This window comes from Glycine soja, chromosome 7 (genome assembly GCF_004193775.1).
Source record: "Glycine soja cultivar W05 chromosome 7, ASM419377v2, whole genome shotgun sequence".
NCBI lineage: Eukaryota > Viridiplantae > Streptophyta > Magnoliopsida > Fabales > Fabaceae > Glycine > Glycine soja.
The window spans coordinates 12269363-12281386 of record NC_041008.1 but is presented as its reverse complement, the minus strand read 5'-3'; the positions used below and the strand labels follow the sequence as shown (position 1 = coordinate 12281386).

Here is a 12024-nt window from a genome sequence, read left to right as displayed (position 1 = left end):
CTAGATGGCGTTGCTTGGTCTACACTTACCTTTTGCATGTAAAGGGGTGCTATTTCACTAAATAGTGGACCAATGTCACATAAGCTTTATATGATTAGAACATAATAAGTTTAATCTTGGTACATCAATTTATAACAAACTTAACATTATAAGAATATATTAAATAAGTTTATCGATTTCAAGCTCGTATTTAATTGCCACTAACTATTGGAGTACAAGTGTGGGGTGAAGTCTCATATCGTGTATGAATGAGAAAGGTTGAATACCATATAAGTGAAGGAAAGACTCGTAAACCTGAGCCTTAAGGTTTTGGGTTAAAGCGTGGTGTCATGTTCACTTATGTGGTTGCTCATAGCTCATTGGTGTAAATATCCCCGGTGTTTACCCCCCTTGGTTACATAACAATTGGTATCAGAGCCAAGGATTCGACTTGATAGCCGGCTCATACGAGTAAGATGGCAGCGATGGATCCTTGGTCTAAGGATCCTTGTATTGAAAGTCTTCTTGGTTGTGGGACCAGGTAGCGTATCACATGGGTTGAGCAACGATGAAAGTATCTAGAGTATGGGGGCTTTAATCACCACCATGAAAATACTTGTGGATGAAAATGGCTTCCGCTCAAGGGGGAGACTACCAAATGGATGAGACTCACACTTGAGGGGAAAGATTGTTAGAGTACAAGTGTGAGGTGAAGTGCTACATCATGTAGGAATGAGAAAGGTTGAACACCTTATAAGTGAAGGAATGACCCATAAACTTGAGCAGTATGGTTTTGAGTTAAAGTGTGATGTCAAGTTCACTTATGTAGTTACTCATGGTCCATTGGTGTAAATCTCTTCAGTATTTACCCCTCTCGATTGTACAACATTGACAAACTCTCTACTTTTATAATTATGATCAAGCAATCTCTGATCAAAAAGTTGATTTTGATATTGATACTCAATTTTAACCTTTCCTTTCAAATACTAGTATGTCCCTATATAATATTTGTTTTAGAGTAAAATCAGTTTAAAGTCATTATTCTAAAATACTTGAGAGACAAATTTTATCTAAAATTTTAGTTTTAAAAAAGCAAGATTTGGAATATTTTTGCAAATTTAAGTTTACAAACTTAGTTTTGATCCTTATTTAAGTTTCTAAATTTTAATACAAACATGCACTAATTACGAAATAGTAGACTTAGATTAGGTTCTTTCTCAACATAAGCAAAAACACATTCAACTGCTCAATTAGTTTAAATTTTAATTTCGTTCAATTAAGTTTTATTTATTTATATATTTGCATGTTTTGTTTCATGCATTTCCATTATCCTAGATCAATTTCTTTTATGCCTTTTGATTGTAAAAGATGAACGAAAACCGGCAATTAGAAGCGTTACTTTTAGATTGGAAAGTTTAAACGAGTATCATACTTTTTTTTATTAAAAATACTCCAAAACATTTTATCAAAATTCGCCCAACCTATTCTATAAGAAGTGAAATAATTGACCAAAGAAATAGATTATGAAAGTCACAAGAAAGGCACATAAAAAATTAATTCCTTACAAATATTAAATCAACAGAAAGAATACAATTTATATGGATTTAAACTGAAATTAATGATTTTCTTTGACTAAAGAAAGAAAGAATGAAGTGACTCAAGTGTATTTTTTTTAAATGAACTTAGGATATTTATCAATCAAGAATAAAGGATTAATCCACATTAATTGTTAAAATATTAATTTTTATTAGAGATTAAATTGCGACTTTTTCTTTCTTCCCTTCTCATTATTAGACTGATTTTAACATGGAGAAGGCACTTGGATTTATGTGACTCTTCTTGTTTTTCCATATATACTCTTCCGTAATATACTTGTTAGAATGTTTTTTTTAATCGCACCATTCTAGAATAATTTTTTAATTGCATAGACCTAGAATTAAACTCCTAATCTAATACTTAGAGGATAATATTATATCTATTAGCTATATAATATCATGTTGGTAGTCAAGTGCACTTCTATAAAACTAACGAATATTACTCATTTGAGGAAAAATTAACAAAGATCGGAGACTTTATTTGTGATTTTGAAATTATTTATTCCCATTAAATATTAAGGGTATATCCATGAATCTTCTGTTATTATATTTCTTTTCATATTTGCTTTTGGTTTCATGGACCACATTTCTAAATATAAAGATCAAGAAATACTATAAGACTCTTCCGTAATGAATTTGTCTATAAATTATGTATGCAATGATATTTTTTTCCTTAAATTTCCGAGGACAAAAAAAATACTCTATATAAAGTTATCTTCCACCTCTTGATTTGTAAATTCCCGTGGACATACTCATCTGTTTCTGAGTTTTATAAAAGGGACATCTCTTAGGTCATTATAATTAGACTTCTCTTCAGCATATATTTTCCTTTGTTTTACTTACTCTACCTTTATCTGTTCATGGAGCTGACACCTTCATATTCAGCGCTTTCAACTAGAAAACAATCCAGTGGGCCTTAGAGACAGAGAAGACTTGGCTAAATTTAGTATATAATTAGTAGAATTTGACATTTGAATTTTTTATGTTTAGAATTCTCTTGAATCAGAATTATAATTTCATGACAATTTTTTAAGATTACAAATAATAAGTTTGAGTTATTTTCATTGGAGTAACGCTATTCATGCAACAAGTTGTACAACGATAGCCAGATTAGCAAATAAATTCAAATTTTAATGGGAAAAAAAAAACCAAATTTCCTCCCTTGTCAGGTCAGGAAAAAAAATCAATTTTAATTAGAAGAAAACAAATCCAGCAACACATAAAGATCAATTTTGATATCAAAAAAGAGAGAAAGAAAGAAATCAAAATCCGCCCCTCTCCGCATAATCTTTTTATTTTTAAAATTGCATTTATCTCCCATAAAAGATCATATATGCTGCAACTTAATTCATTTTAATATAAAAAAACTCACCGGAATTGATAATTAGTTTAAAGTTCTATTGTCAACTCTGAATTTTTTTTATAAAATAAAAATCAAGTGAAGTTCCAAAGTTGATAATAAGCGTTTAAAATACCATTTATTTACTAAAGTTTAAAAATCAATAATGTGAAGTTAAAAATTAGTTTTCAAGGACCTTAGAAATTGAAGAGAAAAGAACTATTATAAGAGATTAGTTCATAATTTCTCACTATGACTAATAATTTTTTTTTTGTTAGATTAAAATAGAGTAGACTGTAGAACATTATAATCTCGAGAAAGAAAAAAAGTGAAATTCAATATATCTACTATTGCATATTTTAGTATCTTTTGTTTAAAATTTTCTCTTTCATCTTTGTTAAACAAAAAATCATAAAATAAATAAACTACGTGTGTGTCTTGAGGAATCCCATGTCAATTTTAATAATTGAAGAAAAAATGAAAAAAAAAATTGAGTGTTCAAAACTGTCCATAGATTAAAATTGTTCTTGGATATATTGATATTTTAACCTGTAAAACCATACAAAATTTTGACCTACATTTACTGGAGCTCATTCAAGGATGAATCAAACTCATGTTCGACTATAATGTTTTTCGTATTTTGTCCTTCAACAACACCTTCAAATCTTAAAGTCTTTGCAGTCTTGCGAGGTTGTTCGCTTCCAATTTATCAATTTTTTATGTTCGATTATACAACGCACAGAAAACGGATAACGAAAATGATGAAGTGTTTAGGTAATTCCTATTAAGTCAAATCTAAAGAAACGCACACAAAAACTGCTTGTTCCACTTCTAAAGAGCCTTATAGATCACGTTGCAAATATATTACTATTCGTTTTCAACTTGAATTTTAGTTCTTTACAAACCAGCAATTTTATATTACGCACACGGTTTCAATGGGTGACAAGAAACCATTGGTTCTTAGGAGGAAAAGTACCCATAAACTAAGGTTTAGTTGAGACCAGAACCATAAAAAAAATGGCAGAATTAAAGGCTTCCACGTGCATTGAAAACTTGTTCTCTACCTGATCCATCTACTTTGGGAAAATGAAATTGTGTGACATGAGGTTTACCTCAATATCAAAACTAACAACACTCTTAACTACTAATTTAGTTTAAACCAAAACATCATGTAAAATCCCAAACTGTGCGACTCAATAAAACTTGATCAAAATGGTGTTAAAAAAATTAGTGTTTTAAAGATTGCAAAACGTGTTACTTGCTCTGTTCCTATTTATAAAAACCCAACTTTTTAAACTTATTTATTCCTTTATACAATACATAATGCCTCATGCATTAATTATTTGTAGACTAAAAATACCTCTAATTAAATAAGAGAAAGGTTATATTAACATGCATTTAAAAGAAAGAGAAGCATTAATGACAATGATATTTTTTTAAAAATAAATAAATTTATAACATTTATTGTTAGAGGTGGGTAAATAGACCAGGTCCATGGACTGGCCCGCAGGGTCCGCGGTCCGCGTAGGTTACGACTTTTAAACGTATATGATTATGTCATATTTTTTGGTCCGTCCCGCTTAACTTGAGACTATGCAGGTTTGACCCGCGGAGTCCGCGGGTTACCCGCAGCCCGCATTAGATTTGATCACTTTAAACTTTTCTTTTAAAATAACAGATAAAGAAATATATTAGATAAGATAAAGATTTAAAGATAAAAATAAAATATTTAAATTAAAAGATGATAAAGATAAAAAAGGATAAGATAAGAAAAATAAAAGATAACGGAAATAAAAGCTTAAGATAAAAAAAGATAAATGATAACATGCTAAGAATTTTTCTTTTTGATCTTTTTTCGATCTTTTTTTCTTTTAATTTATCTTTTTCATATCTACAAGTCAGTAAAAATATAAATTCTTGACATTTAAACTAAATAATTATTAAATAAATATTTTTAAAGATATTTTAATATATTTTTATTATAAAAAATAACTGACATCATGATTGTATTAAAAAACAAGGCGACTCACTCACGCAGTTACGGTCTCAACTTTCTCACCACCGCACCACCACGCAAAATACATCTCTTGTCTCTCTAAAATTTATTTTTATCCTATTTTTGTTGAAACTGATTCATTATTATTGTACTCATAAATATGAAAATAGAAAAGGCTCAAGCTACTTTAAATATGAAATCATTTGTTGAAGATGTTTAAATTTTATATTTTAGATTTTCTTTTGTTAAGACATTATTTTATTAATATAATTGACTAATTATAAAGATTTTATATACATCTATATAAAACTTAATTTGATTAAATTATATTTTTATTAAAATTAAAATTCTTTTAAAATTAGACCTACGAATGGGCTCATTTGACCCACGGGATCCACAGGACGGGAGAAGACTAATTTATTTGATCCGTGTAAAAAACAGAGCGGACTAGCCCGGTCCGCTGCCAATGCGGACTTATGCGAACGAACCTTATGCAAGACGGACCGACCTGCTTACCCATCCCTATTTATTGTTATCAACTAAATTTACTTTTTTAATCTTAGTGAATTAAGCCATTGGATCATATAAATAGGAAAGAGATTCATTTTCAAGAGCATCAGCTCAACTTGGAAAGAGATTCATTTTCAACTTCATAAATTTCACTTCTTTAAAAGCCGGCAAAGCATATACGACAATGCCATTGAAATTTCATATTATGCACCCTTATGGGGTGCCATACCACCACAGGTTTTTGAAGAAAAAACTTGTCCATATATCAAGGGTATATATAACCCATAACTGTTCTGACTAGAATTATAAAGGGCATATATATAACCCAAATTTCAAATCAAAACTGAGAATTCAATCTATAAATAAAACGAAACTCAACAACATTTATGTCTTATCCGCCACCATATAACCCCCCCAGAGTGTCGAACCATAGTAACAGAAAAACACAAGAAAAGGCTACAACGTATGAAGAACAACCTAAATTTACATTTTAAGGCATAGAAGTCAAAATAATAACCTTTCTAATTCAGGAAATCCAACTACCAAAGTTTTTTTCCTGCTCAAGTCCAAATCAGAGAACCCAAAATTGACAAAAAAGGACAGGGAAATGTCAGAAGGGTTCTGGAAAACCTCACTTGCCACTCAAGGTTGGGAATTGCCCGGGATCCTCAATTGATGGAGCTGGAACATTGCTGTATGCATTTCCACTGTAACCTCCTCTAGAACCACGGCCACGTCCCCGACCGCGCCCACCAGAGTAGTACCTTTCCCCTTCAGCTGGCTTCAGAAACTCAGTGATGTTGACAGACTAAGAATATGAAAAGTCCATTTAAAAAACAAAGTTAGGAGAACCAGCAGAAAATGTGCAAATAAAATTAATAGAGCGAGACGTGAAGGATGACAATTCATTGTTAAAATCCTTTTAAGAAGCACAAGTGGATATAATTTAAATGTCATAAGAAAAAAAAAACATACAAACTAATACAAGTGGAATGAAAATGAACAATAGAACCAGGGCACATGGAAACAAAATAGTTATTAAATATAAGCTTTTCATAACACTGAATTTGATTTCTGATAATTGATTACTAAGGTCACAAGATCATATGAAGGGGGTAGGATAAAATCAGTTTATATTATGAAGTGGATAAGAACCACAGTACATACATAATTCACAGAAAAATGTCTCATTTAAATCTACAAGGCAAAACAACATTTATCACTTATATTTCATTTGCCATAATAAGTGACAAAACAAATTATGACTAAAAACATAATCCAGACAGACAATAATAGTCTTGAGGGAACCAATATCAATATCAACATACAACACACTTGGGTAAATCATCAAGCTAGCATAACTACAAAACCAAACATGGTGTGGTTGTCATTATGAACCTTTAATTTCAAAACAAAAATGAAATATGAAAGTTGGATAATGGCATATGAATCTCTTCACTGTAACAACTGACCAAACTACCACAATAATCACAAGAAAAAACAATTAGGATTAGATCCAAAACATCAAGGCTAATCAGCATGTCCAGGTCATCATACAGAGAAATGGGTTACTTCCAGTATGGAAAAGCTGAACAGCTTAATGTTTCTTAACTTGCATAATTTTTTTATCACTTTCTGTCATCTGTTATCATCAAATGTTTTACAGCATCTTCCAAATACCACAAAACACCAAATTAAGTACTAAAAGACTTTACACCTCAAATTTGGTGTTTTGAAATGGGGTTACTAAATTAAATTTCTGTTTGTTAGGCCACCAAAATGGTAAAAGGTTAGAATAGAAGCAACTAATAACCTTACAAATTATAAATATTGGAGGCAGGTTTTTTTCACACGTTAGGAGAAGAAATTGGTTATTCATGGAGCTTAATACAAAGTAATTAAAGACAAAAATGTCACAAAGTCACACCTTCTTAGACTTCTCCTCCTTCTCTAGAGCATCTTTGCGTTTATCCTTGTCAGATCCCTGGAAAGAAATATAAACATCGTTAGGCAACATTAATAAATTAATATAAAAATGATTACAAATTAAGGGCAAAAGTGAGGCCAGAAATTCTCACCAATTTAATAAAGATCTCATCATTTTCTTTCTTGTTAGACAGTGGCTGCATGGATGCAAACTCCTTGATGTCCACCTTTCTTACTTCAGTTTTTTGTGCCTGCAGGGCCTTTCTTTTCTCTTCCAGCACCTTCTCATACTCTTCCAGTGTCATCTCCTACAAAACAGTTTAAATTCCATTTAGCAAAGGATGAACAATAACCTAGAGAATATAAATTTCAAACATAACCCACTAAAAGCATGCCGCATACGAGCAAGAATAGTAAATGCAATTGAAGCCCCAAGTCTATACATTTTCCAAAATGTAAAGCAATGTTATAGACTAAACAATTCATCATCAAGAAAAAGACTGACAGATTCTTCCAAGTAAATAAAGCAGCCAACAAAATTCAGTTAACAGACAATCAAAGCTTAATCTGAATGATCCATCATTCATTCACAAGAGGCATTCACCTTGTCCTCAGGCTCCTTTTCTTCATTTTCATTGGCAGGACAGTCCTTGTTTCCTTCAGGTGCATCTTCCTCGCCTGCAGGCTTCTCATCAGCAAAATTCTTTTCAGTTTCATTCACCACTTCCTCAGTAACCCTATGAAATAACATCAAAAGGAAAAATAAATGAAATCATCAATAACTGTCAATTGAAAACATGAGACTCTTTTATGAATATTTTGATCTGAACTTCATTATTATTAAAATTATGAATACAAAGAATTGCTTACACAGCAATGTCATCATTCTGTGTACCCCAGTTCCCACGTCCAGAGCCATCCCGTTTGAATTCATTTCTGCAAATGGAACAATTGATATCATTATATATAGAAACAGAAGTTCAAGAAAGAAATGTTAGTTGGTTATAATGTTACCCTCGTCCAGTCCCACTGTGGTGTTCAAATGCTCTTCTTGGGCGTCCTTCTTCACCAACTTCACCGTTGGTAAAACCTCCACGACGACCGCGACCACCACCACCACCACGGTAGGGCCCACGAGGTCCACCATAACCACGTCTTTCTGAGTGATTCCCAGAATCCCCTTCAAAAGATCCTTGATTAGCAGGGGCTGATGAGTTGTCATCATTGGAAAAATCGCGGCCAAAGCCGCCACCACCACCACGACCACGTCCAAATCCTCTTCCACCTCCTCGGCCACCTCCACGGCTGCCGTAAGAAGTTTCATTTTTAGCCTCCCTCACTATAAGACAAGAAAAAAAAATACATGAGAATAGCAACACAAGGAATATCATCAATGCAATGGTCATTCAGGAATCAAGGTACCAACAAAAACATGTCAAAATAAACTCAACAAACGTTCAAACGCTGAAAGTATAAATATACTAATACTAATCATCTTTCAATTCTAGTTATGCTATACCACATTACAAATAAAAACAGGGGGATCAATAAGAAAAAAATATTTGAACAGATTTCTCACTGAGGTTTTTAATTGAACTGCAACTTCTACCCAAAAACCAAGATTTAAGCAATCAGAGACCTATTGCATGTTTCAAACAAACAGACAACAACTAAAGCAAGCTCAACCGCATATGTAACACAGAAAAAGCATCGTATTCCCACTAATCTCTCGTACACCACCAAAAAAAAAACTAATAAAAAATAAATACTCATGAAAACTTTTTTTTATATGAAACAGCCTTTTTTTTTGTCCAAAAAACTAAAAGCAAAAGAGTCTATACAACAAACCACCACCATCAAGAAACAATTAACACCCAAAAATAACAAAAATCTTTTCTAAAACAACAAATCTTAACCCCCATCTCAACAAAAGCCATAAATTTTACAACCCAGATAAATAAATATGAAAAAACGCAAATTTGCATTCACAAATGAAAAGGTGAATAAAAAAGGAACCAAACTAAAACCAAAATCCACATCTTTTTTAAAATAACAACGCAATAAATCGAAGCCTTGAAAACTAACCATCAACAAAAAGCTACAAATTTCACGACCCAGATAAACATATACGAACAAAAAGCAAAACTTTCAACTACAAATGAAAAACAGAATGAAATAAAAATCGAAGCCTTGAAAACTAACCAGCCTGAGAGGGAGGGAGGGGCTTCGACGGCAACTGGGCCGGCGCGCCGCCACGAGCTCCGGGCTTGGCCTGGTCTTTCTTGGGCGGCGCCGTGGCCGCGGCCGCCGCGGCCTTGAGCTGCTCCGCCGCGATCAACTGCGAGGGGTCCTCGGCGTCGTCACCCAACAAATCAAAGGGATTCGCAGTCGCCATCTCCAAACACAACAAACCCTTCTCAGGAAAATAAAAACCCCAAACAACAAACCGCTACTTTCTCTCTCGGCGTAGAAAAAAGGGTTAACTCAGCGACGGTTCCATGGTTGATTATTATTCAGATCGAAAGAGAAGGGAAATGAGAGAAAAAGGAAGAACGGAGAAAGAAAGAGAGTGAGTGAAAGACAAAACCCTAGCCGCAGGGGAGAGACAGAGGGAGAGGCGAAAGAGTGACACTAACCTAATCTCTTATGTGCTCAATTTATTTGTGTTTTGGGACTTAGCTTGCTTCGCTTGGCAGTGTTTGCTTACAAAACCTCGTGCAATTCCCACATTATTTTATTTTTATTTGTCTTTTTTTTAGTTTGAAATTTATTTTTGACTTCACAAATTAATTTGTGACCTAATTTTTTTTAAAATAAATATATTGAGTCTAGTATGTGTGTATTAGTATTTTTTTATCCATAACCATTTGTATTCAAGTGTGAAATTTAAAAAAAAAAAAAAACCTATTCACTATTGAATCAATTGAACTAAGAACATCTCTAATGGATGTAATTTAAACAATTTATTTTGAGTTCTTTATCTTATGTTAATTGATCCATACAATGTTACATCATAGGTAAACAACTCATATATATTTTTCACCAATGATATAATTTTAAACAAGTCTTAAATTATCCTATTAAATGATCCTTGAATGTTAGAAAATATTTTTTTTCATAAAAAATTGTTGCTTATATAAGCAACTCAAACTTAATTCTAAACAACTTAATATGACATATAGATCACATCCAATGATAAAAATATTTAGGCAATTGTGTCTTAGAATAAGCGGGCAACCAACTTTGGAAATGCTCTAAACTCCTTTTATAATATTAGTATAATATCAATTATTATAAGTACCAATTAAATGATTTATTAGGATTAAAAAATTGATTAATTTAGTTGAGAAGATTAAGGGTGGATTTGTTTAAACTTTTACAAAAAAAATAGCACTTTTTATATAAAATGCTTCTTAAAGAAACAGATAGGATTTGTTTCTTAAAAAAACAAAAAATTATTTATTAGGTCAAAGCAGCGCATAGAGGTAAGTTTGTTTAAATTTTAAAAAAAAAACTTTAAAATAAGGGTTTTTTTAAGAAGCAAATAGGATTTGCCTCTTAAAATAAGCAAAAAAACTATTTTTTAAAGTAAAAGTAATTTAGGTGAATACATTAAAAAAATAAAAGAATGCCTATTTTATTAAAATAAGTGTTTATTTCAATAAATAAATTTAAACAAATTGGTCCAAAAATATAAGAAAGTCATAGAATTGCTTATTTTGGTTAAAAAGCACTTATTTTTTTAAAAAAAATAAGCTTAAACAAACTCACCCTAAATCAAATGATTGTGAAGTATGAATACAAAAAAAGTAACAAAAAAACATATGGCAAATTAAATCATTTTTTCCTGAAGTATGAATAGAAAAAGATTAAGACACCATGAGGGAGACTTTCATAAGTTTCTCTATGATGACATCAAGAAGAGAGTCGCATCTTTGCTCCAAAACATTTGAACACACACCATAACCAGCCAAAGTATCTACGTCACTATTAGAATCATGTGGCATACATGTAAGTGACAAATTTCAATTGCTTCTCACCAATGCTATTATTTCTAGAATCTTTGGTGCATATTTGTGGATGGAATAAGTAGATTTCTATCCCGGATAGGTGGATCATACGACAAACATGAATGAGGGACTGAGGTAGTGTTTCAAAAATACTGTTGCATCTCCACCTTCATGTTGAGCAAGTCAAGGTAAGGGGTTGGAATAGTCAAGTGAAAAGATAAGAGATATTAGCCATGGAGGACATTGGGGCTGAGAATAACGCTTTTCACATGGGTAGATAAGGAAACATATAATCCGTCAAGATCTTAGACTCCATTTGGACGAAGGTCAACCACCTTGAAGTGGGAATAACTAATATACACATGACATCCTATTGCTAAGGGTATGTTCAATTGTGAGGAAAGAAAAGGAAAAAAAAAAGTGGAAAGTGAGATTGTTTGGTGTTGATATAAGAAAGAAGAAAAAAGTTAAAAGTTTTGAGTTAAAGTTATGTGATAAGTAATAAAATTAAAAAAATAAATGGAATATTTGTAAAATGTCTATTTTACCCTTGTGACTTTTTTGTTTATATTTTTTATTTTATCTTTTAACTAAGGCCACTTAAATTAAATATGCATATACCATAATGGAATATAACATACTGCACATTGGATTTTGTTTAATTCAGTT

At 31.8% G+C, this 12024-nt stretch overlaps 1 protein-coding gene across 1 annotated transcript; it reads right to left on the bottom strand.

The window, feature by feature from the left end:
• Positions 1 to 5725: 5725 nt before the first annotated feature.
• Positions 5726 to 10011, bottom strand: LOC114418770 (RGG repeats nuclear RNA binding protein A-like). The gene is made up of 7 exons (XM_028384272.1): positions 9548 to 10011; positions 8360 to 8684; positions 8216 to 8281; positions 7950 to 8082; positions 7498 to 7653; positions 7347 to 7403; positions 5726 to 6227 (listed from the first exon to the last, which is right to left on the bottom strand). The coding sequence occupies exons 1-7, from the start codon at positions 9738 to 9740 to the stop codon at positions 6051 to 6053; spliced, it is 1107 nt and encodes a 368-aa protein (XP_028240073.1). The 5' UTR covers positions 9741 to 10011; the 3' UTR covers positions 5726 to 6050.
• Between the last annotated feature and the right edge of the window lie 2013 nt (positions 10012 to 12024).

Excerpts from the sequence above, each read along its gene's own strand:
- LOC114418770 (XM_028384272.1), bottom strand. The coding sequence starts at position 9,740 with ATGGCGACTGCGAATCCCTTTGATTTGTTGGGTGACGACGCCGAGGAC. Across the intron at positions 8,685-9,547 it reads CCTCCCTCCCTCTCAGGCTG|TGAGGGAGGCTAAAAATGAA; the intron begins GTTAGTTTTCAA and ends CTTGTCTTATAG. Across the intron at positions 7,404-7,497 it reads ATGAGATCTTTATTAAATTG|GGATCTGACAAGGATAAACG; the intron begins GTGAGAATTTCT and ends ATTTCTTTCCAG.